The sequence below is a fragment of the Rhipicephalus sanguineus genome, chromosome 3 (genome assembly GCF_013339695.2).
Source record: "Rhipicephalus sanguineus isolate Rsan-2018 chromosome 3, BIME_Rsan_1.4, whole genome shotgun sequence".
Classification (NCBI taxonomy): Eukaryota; Metazoa; Arthropoda; class Arachnida; order Ixodida; family Ixodidae; genus Rhipicephalus; species Rhipicephalus sanguineus.
In genome coordinates, this window is record NC_051178.1 from 156,913,576 (window position 1) to 156,939,839 (window position 26,264).

Sequence of the window (26,264 nt, forward strand, 5' to 3'; positions counted from 1 at the left end):
TGAACTCTATGCAAACAGATACAAGAAGGGACGCTTCATAGACAGCGCAGATTCTTTTCATTTTACCCGGTGTTATGATTCAAAACATTGAGGCATACGTCGCTACTTTGTCACTAAACACTTATGTAACATTGTCCATCTCAGTTCGCCTGTTGAATGTCTATAGCGCACTGCGTCAGTCGTAACGGGACCTCGAGGTTGCATCTTCCGTAGCGGTTCCCCGTCGCCAATAGACACGTTTCTCCCAGCTGTCTTCAAGACTTTCACGCAGCTCACTGTGCGGGCATCATTATGCAAAGCCCATATTTAGCTCACGTCGTTCACTGCAACGTTTATCAGTTTTAGCGCCAAGGGAAGCCTGACACACCCGAATATTATTGCCGTGACTTCGATGTACAACTCACCACGCATTTTGAAAGAATCGAGCGCGCGTAGCGATACCCCGCGAGTTCGTTATTTTGCTCTGGAGCATTTCCGCCCGTGACCCGCGCGTCTCGGTGAAATCCTACACAACAAAACGCCCGGCATTTACGCCAACATATCCGGCGTTCGCGACACTACGAACAACAGAGTGAGAAAGAAAGATGGAGATAGAATGATAGGGAGAAATAGATGAAAAAGGAATTGGAGTGAAATGGGAATAGTGAGGAGAGGGAGTTGGACGTTGTGCTCGTGTACTTTCTTTCCAGAACTGCGTGGGAAGCGCGGCTGCTTCACGCAGTCTTTGTCGCCGTTGTCGGCGCGGTCCGGGACGGGACGGGAGGATCGGATTGGGAAGATGGGGAGAGATGGAGTAGGAGAGAGAGTGAGAGAGGGAGAGAAATTGGGGAGGCAGGGAGGGAACGGCGGGTCTCGAGTGGCGCAGTGGGTCAGGAAGGAGGGATCGCGTGACGTCAACGGGTCACGTGACGGGCGCGCGGGCGGGCGGGCCGTCCCGCGGTCCGATATAAGGAGCCCCACGGCGGGAAGTTTTCCCCACGTCGATCCTCGGACGGGACGCTTGACTGCACGACGACAATGGGTGAGTTTCTTTCGCTTCCTCCGAGAGAGGGAATCCGTGGCGTTGATTCTAGATGCCGATATAGGAGACGGGTCCCGTCTGTGAATGCAGAGGTCGTAATGGAAAACTCTTCTAAGAGGCCTGACTGAGGGGAGGCGGGGAGGTCGAGAGGTGACGGCTGGACGTGGCCGATAAGGCGAAAAAACTGACAGGTGGAAAGAAGGAGGCGCGTCGTTATTGGCGAAAATATGGTATCCACCTGTCGTAATATCGAAGAGAGGAGGGAGAAACAATCTTTCACTCTATACCCTGCCGCGAGCAGAGACGATTGCCCTGTTGATGTTCAAAGAAGGCGTATATTGCCGCCTATGAACGGGTATCGGACGCTTCTGGCACATGCCGCAACGCAAACGCGGTGCAGATTTCGCATGCTGCAATCTTTATGATGACCTGAAAACTGATAGTATTAACTGACATCTTTCCTTTACCACCTTTATGGACACGGGCTGAACGTTTCTCACGCTTGTGCGAGGCCTTACGGCGTTGAGGCACACTGTTTGCAGCTGTAGATAAAACGAATAACAGGGACACATTTATTCGCAAGCGAATCTTTTCGACAAGCACGCGCTGTTTAACGCTGTCGATAACCGTTAGACGACAACGCCACCGCCGTTGTATAGCTTATGCGAAACGAACGTCATCGCGTTACACGTCAGCGACTGTCGAGAACAATGATAGAACTCGGGGCTGACCTTGTCGTCATCCCCGAATTGGTAAGCCCACCGCATGTTCGTATCCTTCCCTTTGTTTCATACCGTGCCCTGCTAAGAAATGTAATCAATGGCATCTTTTTGTGCGTGTTTAACGTGTCAACATGCCACATCAACGCTAAGAGACTCCGAACTTCTCGAGCTCTCTTGATGTACACCAATACCATCGTAGAAAAGCATTCTCATCTTCCGCTAGAAATTCAGGCACCGAAGCCAGGAATCGAACCTGCAACCTATGGTGCAGAACAGCAGAACGGTAAAGCCGCTGATCCATCATAAGTGAACACCTGTAGGCCTTATTGTCAGGCCTATCGACATGATACGTAAACCAAGGCAGACCGAAACATGCGTGTTTAGCACATGCGAAACGCGGAGTGTGAGACGTGGAACTCCTTACAACATTTCCACCTTGGTTGCAAGTATGTGAAACGTTTTTCTCTAGATTTCATGTTTATGCCTCTTTTTCCTTTTTTTGTCGTAAAAGTGTGAGCACTTTGCACACCTTGCACGCCGAGTAACTTCAAGCGGACGCAGCAGAAGCGCTACATAATGTAAACAAACATGAAACTAGGAAGAAAAGGCACGCAATATTGCAACAATGTTGCGGATGACGTAACCTGGGCCCTCAAACGAGGATAATACTGCTTACCAGTATTCGCTTCCACACCGCCTATAGGAACATAAATCCATGCTCCGAGCAGGGTACGTCCTAGAAGAAAAGCTATAATCTGCCTGTTAGACGCTACAGCAGCTTTCGAGAAACAGTCTCAGATCTATATAAGAGACGATCTTGCGAATCCCCGCGGTAAGCTCGCCCCTGATCGTTACATTGACCCCAGTCTTAGAGAATAAATCCTCGATTACAAGCTTGACATGTCTCCTGCTCTTGACCCGTATGCGCAAGTTGTCCACATAGTTGAAAACAGCTCGTTAGCTGGAAGCTTTCCAAAAATCGACGCGTCTTAGTTCCAGCGTATGATATTGTGGTCGTCGAGCAGGGGGCTTAAGTAGACTGTAGAGCATTGCAATGTGGCCTGGCCGCTATGTCGCCAAGCTTTTGAGAATTTACTCAATCTCGTATACTGGTGTACGCTATACAGTCTCATTAGTACAATAGGGAAAAATTGCCTCATGTTCTCTGTTTTCGATATCAACAACGTTCAGAACTAACAGATGAACGAACACGATCAGCTAGCAAGTACTGTCATGTCAGAACAGGACGCTGACTTATAGAACTAGAGTTATGGTTCATTTTAATATTTAAGTATGCTGCCATGTCAGAGTTAACGTTAACAAAGGTAACATTTTTTCTCTACTTGGAACATTCACTTGTCCATACACCCACTTACCGTGTGTAATGCGGTGCTGTGATGTTTTCCGTGCATCACACCGTATTTGCATCCTACATCTGTGGTTGCAACAGAGTTTAAAACACGGCCCTCCATATGTGCGAAGCCTCGAAGTGACTGCCAGCAAGTCTATTCCCGCCGCGAGATGTAAGCCTCTTGATGTTGGTCAGCAGAGTTATTCGTTTGAAAGAATACGCTGTCGTGGACATCAACGCCCGCGTATCAGCTGACAAGAAAACCCACAGGATAGGGATCACCCACTTCACTCATACTGAAAGTCGTGTCCGAGGCATCTACCGTGATGGCACAGCACGGAGGTCAGAGTTGTACTGACCCGTTTCGGCATCGCTTCAACTCTTGTTGCAAGACTCCTCATCGTCGAAGGATACGCTCTGCTGGATGACGCATGCTTACTTATGCGTTTTCAAAATAGGGCATCTTGTGCATTCTAACACTCTGCAAGACCAAATTGTTCACAACATCGTCCAATGTTGTCCACACGTTGTCCTCACCGACGAGCAGCAGACTGCTGTTCTCGCGTGAAAATGTCTAGATAAACTTAGAGCCCACACAGCTAGCTACATATCTTTATTCGCAATATCATAATTAGGGGCACCTGTTGAAGAGTCGAGAGTGCCACGCCCAGGTGTATCGTGACTGCACTGCTAGTGCACACGCTTTAAAACCTCAATTAAGAATAATTACAAACGCTAGAAAATCACGATTAACATATATTCATTAAGTTCTGCATCTTGTGCACGGTCGCTTCTACGCCATGCAGCATGCCTTGTGATTTCTTCTTTAGCCTAATTGGAATACTACTAATCAATAACAGCATCGAAGACGGTTTTGTTGACAAGAAGGCTTAGATAAACATCCGGAGAATATTTAGGCTGACGCTCTACACATTTTTTTTTCGTCGGTTTGACACCCCGCCCACCAGCCCTTTCCCTCTACTTCCTATAGTCATGACGTTGCAGAGCAGATGGACCAATAGGAAGCAGATGCGACACACGAGCGATGGCGAGTCACAGAAGTCGGCCCGTTATTAGTGCACTCGTTTACTGACGTCAGCGTGACGCAGAGCCGACCGGCGGCTGTAACCGTGAAGGCGGAGTCAAGTGTCGTTGCGTCGTCGCTGAAATCTACGCGTCACGCAACCGATTAACATGTATGCTTGGCACTATAGCTCGCACCACACATATTTTAAATAAAATTCTCAGCACTCTTGACATTTAATTAGGGGCAAGGGAATACGGGACGCACTTGGGAGTTCACCATATATGACCCCGCCCTGCTTCTGGCCTATACCATATGGCACTCTTGTATCAAAGGTGTTGGCTCCGCAGAAAGCACTTGTATCGCACCGACGCCAAAACATTGCGCGTTTGAATCACTGCACGATTGGTACATACATACATACATACATACATACATACATACATACATACATACATACATACATACATACATACATACATACATACATACATACATACATACATACATACATACATACATACATACATACATACATACATACATACATACATACATACATACATACATACATACATACATACATACATACATACATACATACTTGTAACTAGGAACAAAACAGCAGTCTGAAGGACAGCCAAAATGTCTCAACAATCTGTATCCTGCGCAAGTCAAGCCCATGTTTCACGGTGGATTTTTTACTGCAGTCGCTCCGCATCCTAACGTCTGATTTCCCCGTGTGTAAATTATCCTTCATGGCTGTACACCGGGCCCACTGTCCTGCTGCGAATGAATGATGACTACTCCTGTACAGCTTGCGAGCGTGTCTTTTCCTCATCTGGGCCCATATTCACAAAAACATCTTACGCTAAAAATGTTCGTAGGAAAATATCTCAGCCAATCACGATGTGAGACGTATCATTAACAAGGCCGGCTGGCCAATACTTAAGAAAAAGAAGTTTCGCATATCGTGGCACTTCTCATGTTTTCGTCAATTAATTACTCGGCATTACTAGCCCCCTTATACGGCCACAGACTTATGCCACTTATTGTCCCTTAACGATGCGACCAAACCCTTTCCTCGGGGCCCGCCTTTCAGCGTTCCTTGATGATGGTCGTGCATTGAAACGGCTGGCCTTTGACCTAATGTTCACAAACACTTGCGCAACATGTCGGCACAGCGTATACACACTCGAGTCTAGGGCCTTGGCTGCACGGCCCTGTCTTCGAATGAAATACTGCGTCCCTACTCAACGGAACTGTGCATTTCCGCAGCGTCTGCAGCCGCTTTCGCAGTTCGCTCGCCGGTCGCACACCAGCAAACTCCGTCCCATTCAACTATTGTGCGTACGAGTTATTTCTTTCCGTTTCGTCGGCAATGTGTCGGCGGCTATGTCGAAATCCGGTCGTATACCACTCGACAGCGTCGTTGCGTCATTATTCTTTTAAGACTCAAACGTCTTGTCTCATATGCAACCGTTGTCCGTTTCTCTAAGCAGTGCACTCTAAAGAAATGAGTTTCGTCCCGCCTTAGGACAGTCTTGTATAGGTAAAACACCGTTTCGTAACGCGCGCCGCCACATTTGCATGTTCCGACCGCATGCACACGTACGTCTGTTCTTCACACTGGATACGTTGCCAACTCCGCGGTTTCTTTTCGCCGGGGCGCCATTGTTAGGCTTAAGCTGTTCTCGTTGAGGTGGCGCGTTGTTGGCCTGATGTCCTGCATAATAACCGAAAAGGAGCAATAGTACTGGCTACTTTGTTAGCGTTAGCCCGTTAACATACTTAACTGCGCAGTTTCTCCGGCTCCCGGCCCGTATTCACAAAAACGGGTTACGCTATAAACCAGAGCATATTTCAGCCAATCCGTGACGCTGGACATATCATTAGACGGAGCCTGCCAGGCGAATGGGGAAAAAAACTTTTACGAAAGAGAAGTTTCGTGAATATGGCGCCCCTTCTTTAACAACAGATCAGCACTGCCTCTGAGATAAGCCCAGCGTACTGCCTGCCTGAACAGGAAACTAATTATAGAATTCAATACTTCCCGACGTAGTATCAGTGACACACACGTTTTAAAATGTAGTACGTGTAGCCATGCAATTCTGTGGTGTGTGAAATCCCACTAACGCGGAGAAACAGGCATAGTTTGAAAAACAAAATGCTCAGTCACATCAGCGCAGATACATTACGCATAAAGTACGTCACACTTTGAAAAGTCCGCCGCTGTGGTGTAGCGGTTACGGTGCTCGGCATGCTGACCCGATGGTCGCGGGTTCGATCCCAGCCACGGCGGTCGCATTTCGATGGAGGCGAAATGCTAGAGGCCTGCGTACTGTGCGATGTCAGTACACGTTAAAGAACACCAGACGGTCGAAATTTCCGGAGCCCTCCTCTACGGCGTCCCTCATAATCATATCGTGGTTTTGGGACGTAAAACCCTCGATATTATTATTATTATTGTTACACTTTGAAAAGTACTTATTATTGTTGTTGAAGATTCCGAATGGTTTCCAAACACTGTCATATTATGCTGTGACTTTATTATCACACACCTTCCCATCACACGTTCACCTTATTGTTTCTGCATTTCATTTAAACATGCAGGTAATTATCTCTATTCTTTCTTAGGCTTCATTGTCTGTCGGCCTCATTGACTAACAAAGAAGATTGAGGCAGTCTCGGTGGTCTTTCTTTTCGTACTTGGCTAACGCGAGTGTTCTTCATTCGCACTCACAGTACGAAAAACCATGAATATTTTTTTTCAGGGTAGGTTCAGCTGCGCTAGAGAACACTGACACGTTAGCTTATCAGCCGGTAAGCTAAGCTGCTAAGCTGCTCTAGTACGCACTCTAGTAGTACGCATTAAACAGTTCACCACTCCCACGCGAACTCGCTGGTACATTCCCAAATACTGCTGGGAACGAAAGATTGCTCTAGCATACAAGATGAGCCATGTGTATACGTAGGGGACACTCGAGGGGACACCCGAGGGGACACTCGAGGGTACCTCTATAGCACAAAAGTCTGATGCTCTAATCGCTATAGGCCATAGGAGCATGGCTGCGTAGGCGGGAGACACACATAACACTGCATCAGTTATAGGAGCCAGTTACAAGCCACACTAAGAACACATGCCCCGCCTTATTCCTTTGTTTTATTGCTTTGTTTTTATCCTTTGTTTTAGTATACACGTGAGACCAACGCCTGCTTCTCGCAGAAGACTTCGCGGGAGCGCTTTCCATATATGTGTACGAATATTAAGCTGATTGCGCCAAATCCTGCTACTTATTTAGTGTTATTTGCTTTTCTACGTTCGAGCTGCACTACTTCTTGCCCATCTTTAAGTTAATCCGGGTTATTACTGAAGAAGATGACACGGATCGTGCGTTTGAGACTCCTCATTTAGATGATTTATAAATATCAAAAAAGAAAATCAAGAAAGACGTAAGGCTGCGCGAATGGTAGTCGGGCGTGCTAAGAAAAGGCACGCAGGTTAATCGGAGCTACTCGTTCCAGTTGGCCGCCCAGCACGGTAATGGATAATCGGATAAGCAGGATTAGAGGATTAACGCTGTAGGTATAAAAATAAAGAGGGCGGCTGAATGAACCGTATACGATGCGAGTGCAAGCACTCGCGATGCGGCGCCCAAAACAGCGTGAGAGGCAACTCTCACGAGCCCGGCAACGAAAGGATGAATGCCTTGAGTGCTGACGGGCTGCTTCTCATAATACGTAACTTGGGTGCGAGCTGCTGCAAGACTCGTGTCTGTAACAGAAGTCTCAAACACGCGGCCCACGGATCTCTTGCTATATCGGCCCGGCCAGCACATGACTGTCTTCGTCCAATATATATAATTTTTAATGATCATATTCGTGAGCTACACAGACGCCACTGGTCTCAAGTATATTTTTTGTGAAGCGCCCCATGCGATCACCATGTGATGAAACATGACCGCGGAACAACAACTTTATATTTCAGAATCAGCGTCCAGATTTCAGTTATTCTTGAGATCAGTATCGATAAGTTTCTCGAAGGCTGACGTCAATCTCCTTCAGCAATGACCCATATATGAGATATGGGGAAAGCCTAGGGCCGCTGTCCTATGGCCATTCTGTATTCAATCCCCTTCCCCTATACAAAGTAGAATGTAGGCATCTTTAGTGAAACCTCGGTGATACGATCACAGCTCATACGAATTTCGCGGTGATATGAATTTTTCGTTGGTCCCGGCCAAGGCCCATTGGCCTGCAGTGTAATGGAGTACGGTTGTTGCGAACCGATTTTCACCCAGCGACGTTTGATACGAACGTACGCTACCGCCCAGGTACGAAGAGGTGCTGTCCGCGCTGTCGTGGAAGACGTGCCAAGCACGTGCGAGCGCGGGAACGCAATCGTGGGCATGCGCGCCGCACCGCCAAATTGCCAGAATCAAGGTGTAAGAAAAACACTTTTCTAAAGGTGCACGAGGACCGAAATAAGGCGAGGACGGTCTTGGCGAAGGAGTCAGGCCTCACAACCTCAGCATGCGCGACCGTTTAGGTCTCACTTGTACGGACACGGTCGTAAATGTCCCAATAAACATCCCCAACACCTACGCGATAACAAAATCATAACACAGAACCGTGGTTTTGTAATTTTGTGGCCTTGATCCATCGCGTCAAAGCGCTTCTTTTGTTACTTTCGCTGCAGTACTGCAGTGTCATGCAAAAAAGCATACTAAAAATTTGGAAGGGGATACTGCTGTCGTGGGTCACAACGCACCTGGTTCAATAATTAAATACGCGCGTATGGGCCATATATTTACGAGTGCTGGTATGATTGCCGACATCTAAAAACTTAACTGACAATCATTCAGGGCTCTTCCTGACGTTGCTGCGGCCCTGAAAAACAATAAATGAAAATGTACGGCAGCTTTCTTTTGTCGCATGCTAATTTTCCATGCTTTCTGGTGATACGAATTTCGGATGATACGAATATTTTTGGTGGTCCCGTGAGATTCGTATCACCAAGGTTTCGCTGCATACGCCGGCAGAATTTTCCGTTCTTCATCAAAGACCACTCTCTGTCTCTCCTTCTTTGAAATGATAACATTAGCTGACATTTTGTAGGCTCCGCCCCCCCCCCCCTTCTGCATTTTCCCGGCACATGACTGCGGCCCGCTAGCTGAGGTAAGTTTGAGACCCCTGGTAAAGAGCGACAGCGAGCGTTAAAAAATTGTGTCTAGAACGCTTGTCTTTGACACACATGGCGAACCATCGAGGTAAAAATAAGCGCAGGCTTCTTAATCGTTATGAAATCATATAAGTCGCAACAGAGGCTGTCTTAAGACTATACATGCAATTTAGCGTTTAGAAAAGAGTGAAACGATCTATGTACTGTACTAAGAGAGAGAGCCGTAAACTGTTCCTGTTGTGTTCTGACAGGCGGCTAGTAATTTAGTAATTGAACCTCGGATAGTAAATAGCAGTGAAACGAGGTAGAAACACTTCGGGACACAAGATGGCGGTAAGCAAAAACTACTGCCGAATAGCGGCTAAAATTTTGCTGTTGTAGCTACGCTCAAAACACTGCTTGCATGCAGGTTTTATACCATGATGGGAAATCACTAGAGTCTGGCTACGTATGACGCGATACCGTTGCTCGTGCGTCACCAGTCCTGAGTTAGCTTTAAGAGAATAGTCAAACGAAGCGCTTTACTTTAAGCATGTCTTCATCGCTGAAATGTTTTTGTAGTAATCTCCCAATGGGTTCAGCGTGAATTTCTTTCCTCCTTGCCGATCAGCCAGGGGCTGGGACTCACATACTTCTCTCACATTGATAATGAATAATAGGTTTTTTTTTGGCACAAGGGACACTTATGGCCAAAGAGTGCCAGACACAAGTTGGGAATGGGTTGATAATGGTATGACTCGTTGGTGTAAGAGGCTGTATAGAGGCCTAAAATCGGTCAACTAAACATGTATAAGTTATAAATGTATCAAAATTATGACAATGGTAGGTGAGGCTACCTATGACATTAGAATACACGAGGTGATAATCAAGGCAAGGACTAATTCGTAAGTCTAGGTGGGTTATTTACAAGCAGCACTAATGCCTCATTCGAACCCTTGAAACCAAGGGTCGGGAGGCACGTGCAGTAATTATCACAGCCACAGCGGCAGCATCTAAAAAGATGCGGTGCTATGGGTCTCTTTTAAGTACTTCCTGCAAAAAGCGTGTATCGTTCAATAACGCAACAACTGATTTCATGCTAAAAAGCGAATCTTCTCTTAGGAACATTGCCGGATGAAGAGGAATACATTGTTTATATGCCTGCGGAAAGTGCTTTTTCCTATAAGCTTCTACCTCACGGCACTTCACGAAGATGTGCAGAACAGTCAGCGGTTCACCACATTTACTACAAACAGGGGTATCATCACCAGTCAGGAGATGGGAGTGTGTTTTATAGGTGTGTCCTACTCTGAGTCGACAAAAAATTACGTCAATATGTCGTATTTTCGTTAGTGGTGCCCATCTTCCAATAAGGGGCTTAATAAGGTGAAGCGTGTTTGTCGTTTCATTATTCCGCATTCGCTGCCAGTGGTCTCTTAGTTTGTTGCGTAAGAAAGGCTTTAGGTCTAAGGCAGAAACTGCTACGATGGCGCTGGTGGATTTCGTCGCGTTTGACATTGCAATTTCATCTGCAAGCATGCTCCTTTCAATGCCTTTGTGCCCAGGCACCCAGCATAAGGTGATAGACCGGTTTGGAATACACATTGTAGACAAAACAGAGTAAAGCTCGTTCAGTACAGGATTTTGTGTTTAGTGAATGACTGTATAGCCCTTATGACGCTTAAAGAGTCTGAAAACATAACAGACCTAGGTAGGTTTTTTTTATACGTTGGACAGCTGATAGTATTGCAGAGGCCTCTGCAGTAAATATACTGGTTTCTGGATCATCAGATTCCAGAAAATCCGGGCCTACAGCTGTGTAAGAAATGCCAGCACGTGACTTCGACGCATCTGAGTAAAATTGAGGGCGAGCAAACTTTGACTGCAACTCCATAAAGTGCGTGGGTTTGTGGACTTCAGGAGCGTGTTTAGTGACCTCTACAAAGGATGTGTCGCAATCTATGTGTTGCCACAACAATGATGGCGGGGATATTGCCGGAGCCATCAACTGGTGTTCAAGCAGTGAAACGCCCATTACTTCCCCAAGCCTCCTCACACGGAGTGAGAACGGCTGTCTAACTAGAGGTCTGTTAAGGAACAGTCGGTCACATGAGGTATCATTCATATGATTGTACAGGGGGTGTTCGCGATTCGCACGTGCATTGAGAAAGTATCTAAAGCTGGAGTATGAACGTCGAAGGTGAAGCGACCACTCATTCGAATCAACATAGAGACACTGTACCGGACTTGTTCTGAAAGCCTCAGTAGCTAAACGTAGGCCGAGAAGGTGGACTGGGTCTAGTGTTTTTAATGCGCTTGGGGTTGCAGAATGGTATACAATGGCGCCATAGTCAAGTCGAGAACAGACTAGACTCTTATATAAGTTTAGAAGGCACTTCCGATCGCCACCCCATGTTGTACGCGACAAAAGTTTGAGCAGATTCAGTGTTTTCAAGCATTTCGTTTTCAGATATTTAAGATGGGAGGTGAACGTAAGTCTAGAGTCCAGAATTACTCCAAAGAACTTAAGTTCGTAGCTCACAGAAAGCGCATCGCCTTTGATCGAAGTGCTGGTGACTGGCGTCACACCTGTCTTTTTTGTTAACAGCACACAAGTACTCTTCTGTGTGTTTATTTCGAAGCCGTTTTCGTCTGCCCATTTAGACAACCTCTTTAAACAGAGCTTCGCCTGTCGCTCGCAGATAGCAATATTGCATGACTTGAATCCTAGTTGAACATCGTCAACGTATACTGAGCGTATACATTGGGCGTGGAACAACCGTGCGGAGTAAATTCATCTTTACAATAAAGAGTGTACAACTAAGCACACCCCCCTGCGGCACTCCGGTCTCTTGAACAAATGGCCCAGAGAAAGCGTTTCCAACATTTACTCGAAATGTGCGATCAGAGAGATAGCTTTCAATGACGTTTCAACATGTTGCCGCGGACACCCATAGCAGAACGATCTCGTAAAGTTCCAAAAGCGCCATGTAGTATCATATGCTTTTTCAACGTCCAAAAATACAGACAAAAAGTATTGTTTGTGTATGAAGGCGATGCGAAGCAGATGGTCAGTTGTTGATCTGCCCTCCCTAAAACCGCACTGATTTGGGTCGAGCTGCTTGTAAACTCTCCAAGAAATGCAACGGGCGTCTGTTTGCCATTTTCTCGACACATTTGCAAAGGCAGCTGGTTAATGCTATGGGCCTATAGCTACTAGGTAATGATGGATCTTTTCCCTCTTTCAAAATTGGTATTATGATAGCCTATTTCCAAGACGACGGAATATACCCAGGCGACCACATATCATTGAAAAGGGACAAGAGAGTTTTCTTGGTTTCGACGTGCGTTTTGTCATTTCATAAACAATCTGATCAGATCCAGGAGCAGATTTCTTACAGCTGTTCAGCGATGCCTCGAGTTCTGCTAAATTAAATGGACGGTTGTAGGCCTCAGTTTGTTTGCACTTTCTTTCCAAAGGGTACCGCTCCATTTGTTCTTTGTATCTCAGGAATGAGTCTGTGTAGTGTAATGAACCAGATATGTACTCAAAATGTGCCCCCAATGAGTCTGCCTGGTCCTCGAGGCTCTCTCCTTCAGTGTTCACCAGAGGTAGTGAGTATGACCGCCACCCTTTTATTCTGTGAACTCTATTCTGTTAACTTTTCTTTCATCAGTGTAAGAGTCTATACTCGACACGTACTTTTGTCAACTTTCTCGTCTGACTTCGCTCACATTCAAAGGAGGTCACGAACGATAGCTGTCGCACTCAATCGCGGCACGGAAAACTATGCGACGTCGCTTGGCGGACGAGGTGCCATTAATGATAAGAAGACACCAAGGATGAAAGGCAGTGGCGTCAGTTAAGTTAGATTTTAGAAAAGATTGCGCAATGTACGAGAAGTGCTAGTAGCTTTAATTATAATGATAATAATATCTAGGATTTCACATGCCAAATCCCCGATATGATTACTATGAGGCACGCCGTAGTGGAGGGCTCCGGAAATTTTGACCATCTGGTGCTCTTTAACGTGCACTGACATCGCACAGTACACGGGCCTCAATCATTTCGCCTCCATCAAAATGCGATCGCCGCGGCCGGGATTGAACCCGCGACCTTCGGGTCAGCAGCCGAGCACTGTAACCACCTTACTACCGAGGCGGACTGCTAGTAACATGCGCAAAGTTAAATACAGCACATGCTGTTTATCAGTAATGTTCCTTGACGATGTCTCTGAAAGGTACGTTCGGTTTGCTCGATTTGTCGGCGATAATCAACCTAATTGGCTTTAAATGCCGCGGTGAGGCAACTGCAAGCCGCTCCGACCCGAGATCACGCAGCGTGGAGACGGCATGCTTTCTTTTTTACGCTGGCAGCAGTTTAGTCCGCAGTTTTCAAATTTTTTCTTCTTTTTTTTCTTGAACAGCTTCTAATGCCTTTCCGATTAACACGAAAAACATATTCAGTCTTTTCTAAGACGTTCATCGATCGTTGTAAATAAGCAGCAGTGTGCGTTACTGAAAAGCACCTACACGAGCAACTAGTGATATTTTAAAGTTAATTTGCAAAGGTCTCTACTTTCTTTTTTTAAGACGTCGTATTTACAAAAAAAAAAAAAGAAAAACAAAACAACAACAACAAGAACTTCATTTGAAAGACAGCGCTTGTGTCCTCCTTAGCTCTTTTACACGTGCCCCTCTTTTTGGACGGTAGATCATGTATTCGTCCCGTTTCTACCATTACTCCGTCATTACAAACCATTTTACGATACAGTTTGCTTCACGTAGTATATCATGTCCAGCTATCAATAATCTAAGTATCTGAGTGAAATAAAAAAATGGGGTCAACAAGGGGCTTCTAAAGTGTAACTACACTCTCGTGATAAACGAGTAAATCAGCTTTTAAATGTTAATGCAGCCGGCGATGAGAATGCTGCAGACGATAGAGAGAGAAAGAAATGAAGACTTCGCGAGCGGCTGCCCACACACGATCAAATATCTTGTGACGAATACCAATGGAACCTTATTCTAAGAAAACTTCAAAACAATGAAGCCACTGGCAAAAAAAAAAAGTGGGACGGCTTGAGCCAATGGACGCTATCGATGACGTCGTGGAGAAGTAGGCTAATGGAAATGTTCGATTTGCATCTATGAGCACCGATCTGGTGACAGCATATATACTCGGATATTTGATTTTTCTTTTCTGGAGGGAAACGTACCCGGCATTAAAGCATCGTGTCGACAGCCCTACCAAATTTCGAAGCGATAGAGCGAAAGACAAGATGGCGTTAGATTACAGACCGTTGCTTATGCTCTATACGGAAGCGCTCATCAAGCCTAACCCTTTTGAGTCATTTAAATATTCGTCTAGAGCTTTTTTCGTCTGTTTCTTTTTTGAGATCTCGACTAACGAGTCAGTCACGTGTCTGGCGTTCTTTCAAAAGTTTTTTTTTTTTAATCTTCGTGCAACGATATGTAAACGATATACGCGTAAATGATGTCCAGATGACTCCCGTAAAAAAGTACGCCAGAAACAGACGGCAAGAAATCTCCCGTGGCCTAAGGAAGGCATGCGGGCTTGATTGCACTACTCGAAGAAGAACAAGTTTGCGCCATCTCTTTTTTTTTTCTTTTTTTTTGCATTGCATCAATACGCCTATTTTCTCAGCTTCGAGAGAGAAAAAAAGATCATTCGCGCTGCCGGCTTTTCGATGGACTGCCCGTGAGTTGGCACCTCCTCTCGGCATTATTACGTCACTGTCTTATACTGTCCGCAGTCGGCACGGCCTAATCTCGAAAGGAGCTTATGAGATTTTCGACGAACGGCTCCACTGCGGACGACAGCTGCCGACGGGAGGAAGCGGTAAGCCGGTGTTCGCCCTAACCATTTTAGTTTGGCATCATTCGGGGCCACGGCTGAGCAGTATGCGGTCCTTTCAAAAGAAAAAGCAACTCTGCCTCTTTCTTCAATATTGTGAAAATACGTCTTCGTGCTGCAAGCGTGCCGCCTCATGCGTAGTTATAAGGACGGCCTCAGCGTCCATTCCATTTGTCGAACAGAACCTCGTCTCATCTGTCGAGCATTCGTGAAACTTATCTTTTCAGAACGATCGTCGCGGTCGCAGTAGATACATTAGTTGACTATTACTGAATCGCTTGTAGTGTTTGTGTAGTTGACTTGTGTTGTGTAGTGTGTGTGTGTTGTTTGTGTAGTGTGTGTGCGTTGACTATTCCTGAATCGCATGTAGTGTTTTTGCTACTAAATTTACTCTCTCCCTCTTCAACTCTCTCGCTCGTTAAATATCCTCGCTTCCTCGTCCACCGCTAACCAATCGTTGCCCAAGGAATTCAATTAAAGAAGTCATTTGGACTTTTAGGCACGTTAATGTCTGTAGGTACGTGCGGGACTGTCTTCTTTCCGTGTGTTGTTCTCGCGTTTTCGATTATGTTGTACAGTCAAACCCGACTATCTAGAACTCGGGTAACTCAAATTACCCTTTATACCGAACCTTTTCCGATCAGGACAATGCTTTAAAATCACTGCATAGGGAAATCTACGGCTATATCTAACAAAAATAGCAAGGACACTTCATATCGAACATCGGGTATTGTGAAACGCCCCAAGAAGTTGGCTTTACCTCACGAAACTGGGCTTTCCCGTATGCATTTGGGAGAGCGAGCGGTGTGATTAAGAAGGCTCCGCGCTGAGCGACTAAAAGCTACCGCTTGCCATCCCGTGCCTTCTCCGATGACTGCTCGTCGTCGCGCCCGTCGTGCGCAGTCGCCGTTCGCCTCTCCGCGCTGTCAAACGAAAGAACATAGCCGTTCTCCGCAAAGCTGGCGATAATCAACGCAGTCGAATGTGGAGAAAAGAAGTATGCCATCGCCGCTGTTTACAGCATAGCAAGAGCACACTCTGTGTACGATAGCAGACGTGAGGGTCAACATGCACAAACCGTTCCCATTCGTTGAATACCTTGGTTGACGACGGTAAACCACTAGACGATGATACTAGATAAGCTATCATATAGTACTCGCAATTAATGGAGTGTACGAAAAGAAAAAGATTCGTCAGTGGGAACCTACGGGAAGTGAACCGCTGTAAAAGAATGATAGTTCGCTATGTTGCCAGCACTTTTTCGCTTTAATTGTTCAATGGCTTCTTGCCCTCGACTTTATCTAAGTCAACCCTGCATCGTGTTTAAGTTTCCAGCGAAGCTTTATTAGGCTGCTCGCCTACAGGCACACTGAGCAATTTTCGCCGAACGAGCATCTTCGCTTCAGCAGGCGGCTTTCTGCGAAGAACGCTTCCTCTTCCTCCTACCCGAATTCGTTGAATAATTATATCGCAAATAAAGGCAACGAGAAGAAGAATTGGGTAACAGCGCAGGGAACGGGATCGTCAGCGCTTCGTCTGTCTTCTTTTCCCGTTTCTTGCACTGTTGCTCAATTCTTCTAATATGCACCAACCAGCCCAAGTTAGCTCTTTAGAACGAAAAGAAGCTCGTCATTGCCATGCTGTCATTGCCCCCCCCCCCCAACCACGAGCTTCCGTAGAAGTTATAATAAAAAAATGAAAATAAAATAGGAAGCAACGTGAAAGATCGCGTCCATCTCAGCAGGTTCACTTGCGACGATACAGAAGTGCACGCTAACTCAAGTGCAGAGCGGAATGAGCATTCTCTGGGCGGAATGAGCTTTTTTTCCGGTGAAAAAGCGTTTTTGCAAGATATTGGAGCATGCCCAGCCACAGCGCATACACCCCCCCCCCCCTCCTCCCAGAATAAAACTGCCGTGTCAGCGCAGATTAAAGCGCCTTCGCTTGAAATTTCACGCGAGCATCTCAAGCCCGTTCCCGCTTGCTCATGTAGAAGAACCTCCGAGGTGGCATTGGAAAGGTATAGCTGACTCCCTCCTTTTTATATTATTATAAGCAGCCTCGCTAATGACGGCGGGTGTTCCAGAATTCGGGTCCTTCTTCACCAGTTCAGCGCATCTTGTTCAAACAAAACTTTCATTCGGGAAAACAGACCCCACTTTCGTGTTCTTTTTTAACGCGATAGCGTGGAAGAGCTCGTTTCGCGGAAATTCTGGTGTCGGCGTCAATGATTGTGAGAGAAAAATAAGCGTTGTCCGTAAGCGCAGGACCGAATGAAGTTGCTTTCTATTCAATTCAATAGATGCAAATAAATACTAAAAAGCTTCGGTTCTAGTTGGAATCGAACCCAGGACACCTGCGTGGCAAGCAGGTGTTCTGCCATAGAGCCACGCCCGCGCTCGAAATTGTTTCGGAAAAAAAGCGCTACATGAACGTCGTCTAGGGCGAGAAGCGTCCTTAACGCATGTAATGTTGCGTTGCAGGGGAGTATAGGATCGCACCAGTTTTCAAAACACGAAAATTTCGCAACGAGTGGTTAGTTTAAACGCCCGCCAATTACAAAGCACACAGACATAAATGATTATCATTATCAGCAACAGAATCAACAATGTGTACGGCTGCGCCGGCACGCGTGTTGCCTTACGGACGCGTAGTGGGTAATTCGTCAGTTCGCAAAAGGAAGAATTACGTCGTAGTGGGCACTTCGCAACTGTACCTGCAGTAGGCATTCTAGGAAAGTTTTGAACGGCTGTTTGCACGCGCACAGGTATTCCTTTCCCTGCGGCACGGTTGATGTGTCCACCTAGAAGCTAAGCCGGGCTAGCGATTGAGAAGGCGATACGAACACGGTCCGATTACGCTATCGCGTTCTGCTCTTGAAGGCGAAGCTCAAGCGTGCTCCAAGTTTTTTTTTTCTTCGCTGTTTTAAAATCTTAGTGCGAGTGAAATTGTCTGCTGCGTACATACCGTACACACTCGCACGTAACTCAGATGGAGATTTAGTCCATTTCATTCCTCGCACGACTCAAGCAAGCGTGATTTTGTTTAACCGTCCTCATTGATACTGAGTTAGAAAGGTGACCCGCACGATGGAGCCGCAGTGCATTCAGCTTGCGCAGGTGGGTTGACTTTTTTTTCTCTCTTTTTTCTTTCGTCGTTCGCGTTTTTGTTTTGTTCTTTACGGCTTTCAGCATTTTATAGGCACTGGTTTACTTTCGCCCCACAACAGAGCCGTCAGATCTACTGTGCTATGACCTTGTAGTTTTAGTTCATACAAACTGCTGCTTTCTTTCCCAACTACTTCAAGGAAAGGGTTTCTCTATCTACATCGTATCGACGCGTTGGTCTTTCTGCGGACTCTTCGCACCTTCTATATGGTGACCAGTACCACATCTCCGAGTTCAAGCACCTGCTTAATGTTGTCGAAGAGCCCTATATATTCGCTGCCTATACCTGCCGCTCTCGGGAACTGGATCTGTAATGGCATCTCTTTCTCCTTTCATCTTTATATCTCTGTTCCCATTCCCAAGGCGCTGTAACGCGTTCCCTAAGGAACTGCAGAAAATGGTTGTACGCAAGTAAACGCGGCATTTCTCGGCTGCTTGTGATTCAGAATCCCGTTCCGGATGGCGTAACTGGAGCACCTATTGCCTGCTGCATTTTTGCATACGATTCCGCCTTCCTTGCCGTTTCGTGTTAACAGCCAGCTATTCCTCCATCGACCGTGCCGTTCCTATAGCTATCCCGCAGAGCCAATTAAACCGGTTCATGCCGCATGCCTCTCTTGAGTCGAGAGCGCGAGTGTCGAAGACGAATTCGCAGTGTAAGCACTCTGAACGTGGCACATCTGATATTCTTACGTTCACTGATCCCGCGACCCGAGAAATGCTATGACATGTTTTTTTTTAATATAATTTCGAATAACGATTTCTTTTGCTGTTCCTTGGACGGAACGCGACGAAAAAGGCCCAGGCAACTCTAGGACCAGATTATGTCGCTGTTAGACTACGATTATTTTACTTTGTAATTTAAATTTTCTTTCCCGTTCCCGCATGACGACCGCTCGAAGTTTGCCCACTGAGCGTGCCGTGCATGTTAAGGACATTAGTTAAGGACAAGCCGTTTTTTTTTTTCCTTTTTACGGCTTAACCGCTTATCGCAACGATAGAAGTATCGTGTGTGCCTACAATCCCAGAAGCCTCATGAATTAAGGTAATAAAAGTTCGGGGGCAGCGTAGCGCCCAAGCTTGGACTCTTGTGACAACGAATGCCAGCGAGTTAATCTGATCAACACTCTGACTCGATAGCAGGTCCGTTTATATAAAAACTACTGCGTCCACAGTGAACTGAGTCAGAAAAATAAACTGGGAGAAAATGTCTAGAGCTAGGATTCCGACTGACCTACCCTAACAACATAAATCGGACGTTTTAAACACGGCCCTCGCCTGTACAGGTTTTTCCCGAAGTTGCACCGTAGTGAACTTTAATACGCATATGTCATCATAATCATCTTCATCAGCCTATATAATGTTCAGTAAAGCGTGAAGGCTTCTCGAAATTTTTCTTGTTCTTGCTTCGTGTCGTTCTCCGTGCCGTTCTCGACTCTTGCATCTGCCCTCGACGCCCATTGGGATTTTTTTTTTACAGTCCTGATATATTTTATCAATACTATCGAATGACGAGTTCCTCGGCGTTGCTACTCGCTAAAGGTGGACGACGCTTGTTTTGAACTACTGGACGCAGTGCCTACAGCATTCACGAGCGCACTAAACTGTCGACAGGAAACGATTGTTCGTGCTGTGCCATCTTTCACGAGCAATAGACAGATCGCCAAAGGGCTTACTGATTACATGAGTGAACAAACAAGTTTCGTAACAGAAATTTGAAAGTAGTTTGTATGTTAGTAATAAGGCCCATAACATTCTTAAATTTTCGGTATTACACCAGAACGAGCACGCGACCACCATGCGCTGATCACAGTAAATGACGATGGAATGAGGACACGGATTTTGGCGCGAGCAATCGCGCAAGTGGAAAAAACGAAATTCATACTAAAATAAACTACGGCAAATATATCGCCAGAAATCGGTTATATAACGACAGTTCCCAAGAATCAAGCCTGCCCGACTGTTACTAAACAAGTAAAAGAAAAGTCTACTTGGTTCCTTAAAGTTTGAGGGAAGAAGAACCGAAGATGGAAATGCGGTTATCCGCGAAGACCTTCTTCAAGTATCCTTCAAGAATTGTGAGTCACTTCAAGAATACTTCGAGATTGACTCAAGAATGGCGAGTCACCTTAATTTCAAACGATTATCTCTGATATAGGAAGTTCTGCATCCCAAATTGGATCTCGAAGAAGCATTAAGGGCATCACGTCGACACTAGAGCACGGAGCAAGAATTCTTGAGGAGGCGAAACTGCGCTCGCTCGGGCGCCCTAATAAAGTCACGAAATCGGGCACAGCGCTCCCGCGCCCTCTGTCGTGAGAGTCCGCCAGCGGAGAAGGAAAAATGCGCGCGTCCCTCTCACCGCGCTCTCCGACGAAGCTCGTCGGTTCAAGGCCATTCGTCACCGATTCGCCGTTCGCGCCCGAATGGATGTGTTTTAACGCGACAGCGTTAACGAGCCCGTTTCGCAGAAATACCGGTGTCGGCGTCGGTGTCGGCGAGGCCAGCAATTGAGAAGGCGATGCGCACAGGGCCCGATTACGCTATCGCGTTCTACACTCAAAGGCGAAGCTCAAGCGCACTCAAAGTTTTTTCGGTAAATTAACGAGAAAAATGGCGTCACATACAGGAAAATTACCAGCGTGATATATTTTGTACAACGTGAAATCTATAATTTTTGATAACGTCAACTCAATGAGTTAGGTATAATTTATTTCAACGAATGATGGGACTTACCCTATATGCCATCAATTCAGATTTAGGTTGTTGCGGCGGCCGCATTTAGATGGAGGCGAAATGCTAAAGGCCCGTGTGCTTACATTTAGGTGCACGTTACAAAACCCCAGGTGGTTGAAATTTCACATTGTCTTTTTTTTTTTTTTTTTGAGAACAGCAGACAAGTATCTGGGACAGCGCGCGGAAAGATTGAGGGCACGGCGTCTCGAAACAACACTGGCCGTTTCGGTTTGTCAAGGAGAACTTCGCCACCAAGTTCTCCATAATAGCGCCGCCTGTCTATGTCACTGTCCGAGAAGTGCTTCTCGCAAACGTAGTCACGAGGCGTCAGCTGTCGGTCATTTCTTGGTATGGCGCGAGCCCACGCTTCCAACCTTACTGGGTCTCTAGGAACTTTGAAGGAACCTTCTCCTTGCAGGACGCGTACCCACTGCTGCAGTTCGGCACGACACATTTCCGCCCCATCCTGAAGTAGCACTGGTCGAAATCTGCAAAGCACTCTCCTTTTTCGCGGCGTGAAAAGCGCGCGCAAACATCGAGGAGTCGGCTCCGCCGGCGCAACGCGCGGAAGCCACTGAGAGCGCTAAAGAGAAAAAAAAAAAAACCAGCAAATCGCCAAGGGAACTTTCCCTCCCAAGGTCACCTACGCATGCGCGCGCAGAACATGCGAGCGAGGAGCGAGGGGAGTGTGCATGCGGCGGCAGACGTCGTCTGCTCATGGGCCGCTACTAGCAGTTCGTTTCAAGCGCAGCCTGTACAGCCTATATTTCCGGCAATATCGATTAGTAACTGCAGCTAAAGTATCTGTCATATCTACCTATTGATGTTACAGACAGAAATCTTAGAAATTTTATAATGTATGAGGCGCTGTCACGATTTTTATGCGTCGCGCCCATAGAAGAGCATGTAAAGGATGGCAACAGGCCGAAAGCGTCATCTGTCGTGCTTCGGCGTAACCACATTCCGCCGTGACGCTATCGCGCCGCCCTCGCGCGCTGCCGCGGCCGAGAGATTCTCCTCCTCAAATACTTCTTTCTCCGTGCACTAGAGTTTGCCAAGCTCAACAAAGACAATTACTGCGAGCTCTTTGAAGAGCAGCAATAATCGGATTCACCGACTGTGAACTTGTGCGGGTAGTATTTTTTTTATTAAATGATGCGGCGATCTTGTTACAATGCCTTTGCATGATTGTCACGTAGTTCGAAGTACAACGTACACCGGTGCAGGTGCCTATTATGCGGGAAAATGTATAAAAAAAAACTACCTGTGTCAAATAGTACCGAAAACGAAGCCTCCGTTTATGTTAAGTTTGCGTGGCACTAAACCACGGCTGTTCATCCAAATGGCTGAATTAGCCATCGTACCTACGCAAGTAGCTGCTGAGATTAAAATTAATAAGAAATTCATGCACGCCAGAGAGCTGGGCAATTGCTTTTGGAAATGAGAACGCTTATGCCGCCATATCCTTCAGGGAGAGGGAACGAAAGAAATTCTGGGAGGCGAACTAAGCTTTTTTCAGTTTGCTGCACTACATATGGGGTGGAGAAGAAGGGTAAAAGAGAGAGAGAGCGTGAACGAAATGAATTACCACGTCAAGGGCTTGTTTTGGGGATTTGTCTGTCGAACGCGGCGCTGAACTACATGTGCTTGTAGAGTAAAATGTCACGAGGCCTGCTTTCATTTACTAGAGATGAAAGTAACTCGCTGAGTGGTGGTTGAGTTTTTCCAGTTTAATGCGCCAGTGCGTACATACATTGTGCCGGTGCTTAACAGGTTGGCTATGTTATGGCTTCGTAAACGGGACGTGGTGCTTTGCGAACGTCATTCTACGGTGTACCGAACAAGTAAGCTCATGGGAGACATAGCAGCCCCGAGCATAGGCGTGCGCACGGGTGGAGGGGGGATGCCCCTCCCTGATACATCGTTCTTGCACTGCGTTCTGATCGTTAGGGCCTCAATTGGAGGGGGTCGGGAGGCGGGGAGAGGGCTGCTGGGAAACTTCGCTTCCCCCTCCCTCATTATGGAGAACCCTGCGCGCGCCTAGGGCACTGAGACACGTTCCATTACAAGAGTATACAAAAAAAAAACACTGCGTTCGCCTGTTCCTGCCCCCTCCCCCTTTCTTCCTTCCGTCCTCCCCCTACAAGAAAAAATAAAAGAAAGACAATTAACTGTAATTTCTCGTTTAGGACAGAGTCTTTTGAAATAAAAAGATACTGCGAAAGAATACTTCGAAGCAGCTCTCTTTTGATCACACAGTTCGTCGTGTTGTTCGATTAGAGCCTCAACGTTTCATTGTACGGTGGGCAACACACGTGCGTGTGCGTCCCTTCGGCGGCAGTTGCTCTCCGAAGTTGGGAAGTTGAACCCATAACAGATGCAGCGATGGACGACGAGACATCCTTTTCAACAAGCCGCGTCGGTCTTTCGGACAGGCAGTGCGAAAGCGTAGTGTGCGAGGAAGAAAAAAAAATATTGTAAAATAAAGAAGCTCCTTTTGGAAGATAAGAGGATTAGATCGACACTGGGCCATTTCATCTCTACAAGTCCGTCGGTCGCTCTTCGCGACTTCGCCGACGGCAGTGCGGAATAAATTCTGGCTCTCGTCTTTTAACCGCGCCATTTGCTCCCACGCCCTTTCTATGAGAGAAACCAGTCAGAACAAAAAAAAAAGAAAAAAAAAAGAAAAGATGCGTGAGAATCAGTCTCACTGGCTCCTGCCACAGCGCATTTACACGTCAATAGCCTCCCCGGCGTTCGTCTCGACACCGGCCGGCAGTCTTCAGCGCTCGTTGTTTCAATTTGTGTTGTGTGTTCCCTTCCCGCCGTGACAGAGGAAATATCTTTCCGAGCGGAACGCGGCGCCTCCGAGACTCGCGCGTAGGCTTAAAGTAAAGACTGCGAAAGTGACGCGCAGCCATGCGCGGATCGTTTTCGCTGCTGCATCTCACAGCCTGCCCTATTCTCCCCCTTCTCCATTCCTCTTAATCTTATACGCTGGCTTTCGAGATGCGGGACGAACGTACACATTCCCCTTCTGCAGCCTCAGGCGTGACCATCACCAAGCCTGTTCTTGTATTCGCGTCGGGCGCGTGACATTGGCATAGTCCTCTTGGCTAGCACCATGGTCTTCGGCGCGTTCTCTTCTTTTTCGCGACGTCATTCGTCCCCATATTTTTTTTTTTGTTTTTTGTTCCTGCCTCGTACTTTCCTATTCGCGTAGCCGCGAAACCTTCTGTCGTCGTTATGGCATGCAATACGAGTAATGGCTGCACTCTCGCGATGAATACGCTTTAGAATTGAAAAAAATAGCACTTTTTTTTTCCTTTTTCTGTGCGAGGAACTGAGCCAAGACTGTGACCTTGGACTGACCATTACGACTCTCAGTTTGAAATAAAGGAATGGGCGCACACGCAGTGAAGAAGGAAGAAACGTCAGAGCTCGACTGCTTCTTTCCATGCTTTTTATATGTGAAAGGGCCCACGCTGTTCTATGGAAAAACAATGCGGAGGAGCTAAGTCAGCCTTGAATGGCAGACTACTCGTTCGAAAGAGGGCCGATTGAAAGCCTGGTTGAGAAAAAATACAAAGGCAATATGTAAGCGGACACAACATCGTGTGATGCAGGAACTGAAGGGTGACTGTGCAAAATATAAACGAAATAAATCCACTCGAACCTGCGTGGTCGTGTCGGTAAGGCAGTCGCGTCGGAAACCACGTGACAACAGAACCGTTTCCCGGGTGTGTCTTTTGCGAAGACGATTGGTCCATAGGACGCGGTACATGTGCCCGTTTTGCGCCAAAGTTGTTCAACTGTGGTACAGAGATCTGCGTGGTCACGAAGTTATTCGTGTAAATGCCGGCAGAAGCATCGGTTATTTTCTGAGAGCGCGTGTGGCAATAGAGTAAATTAAGATAGAATAGAAGCAGACAGCGTACGTTAGTGATTACTTGAAGGGTAAAACTCTGTTTTTAATTCCACTTGCTGACCTATACGTGACTTAGTAGTAGGCTATGCGCTTTCCAGGCTTTGTCCCCAAGCCACATTTTTAGCTCCATATCGCGTTTTGCGTAGTAATTGTCTGCAATTGTTTTCGTCACAACGGTTTTGTAATTGTGAAAATGCTATCAAATCCTAGGTTTAAAAAAAGAAAAAAAAAAAGGAGCGCGCGACACACCACAAATCGAGAACACGACGCGATGCCGTGGCCCAGTGTCATCACACGGTGCTGGTGCGAGAACTTGGAGGGGGCGTCGCCCTAACGGCTCTTTTTTTTCCGTTTCTGGTCATTCCTGCCCTCAAAACTACCGAATCTTTACGCTCTTGGTAAAACAAACAAACAAAAAAAAAACAATCTACTTGGACTTTCGCAATGACGATCTATATCAGTGAGACTTAAGGTTTGATGACAGCGCGATCAACACCCGTACTGCCAGCACTGCCGTACGCTGTTGCAGCATTGCGCCGTGACTGTCGCAATGCCCTTGTCAGTCATCCATCACAGCACTTTTCGCAACTGAAGCTTCCCCTCCTCCCTTCCGAAGTCTAACAGACGGGAGTAATAACAGAATCTTTGCCCATACTGATTCGTGTCTTCCTCTCGTCTCGTCTTGTCTCGTCTCGTCTCCGAGAGAAAATGGCAGGGAGCCAGATTTAACGCCGATGGCGTCGACTGCGGAAGCGTGAGTCGCATACAGCTCTGTCTGGCCTCTGAAAAAAAAAAGACCTTCCTCTGATGAATCTCAAGTGTATATTAGCACACACAAAAAAGACAGCTCCACTAACATGAAATCTGGGGAGGTGCGAAGCACCGGTGTTTTCCATAGTGACACGTTAATAGCAATGAGAGTACAGCGTCCTCTCATTGCTACAGACAGTGTCGCAGACAGCGTCCAGCGCCCATCGAAGACAGCATTCATCGCAGAAACAGATATTTTCCTGAGCCAACGCGCCGTCTTATTTGCCACTTGGAGAAGCGCACGTGGCGTTGTCTCTCGCGGGCAAGCGCGCGTTCTCGAGAGCTTTTCCTGAGTGAACGCGCCGTCTTATTTGCCACTTGCCTTACCGCGACGGGCGACGACAGGAGACACCGTGACGGCCTACGATGACAGGAGATGCCGACAGCCCAAACACATAAGAGGCTTCGCACCTAAAAACTGACCCTAGTAGACCGGCCAACTGACCATGACTACAACACTGCGGAT

The 26,264-nt window shown here is 46.8% G+C and overlaps 1 protein-coding gene across 1 annotated transcript in view; it reads left to right on the forward strand.

Moving 5' to 3' along the window:
- The first annotated feature begins 890 nt into the window (after positions 1-890).
- Positions 891-26,264, forward strand: part of LOC125757683 (uncharacterized) — a 42,483-nt gene continuing 17,109 nt past the window's right edge. The window contains exon 1 of the mRNA XM_049413545.1: positions 891-1,021. Coding sequence (XP_049269502.1) covers positions 1,018-1,021 — 4 coding nt within the window. The 5' untranslated portion in view covers positions 891-1,017. The remainder of the gene's footprint in view (positions 1,022-26,264) is intronic.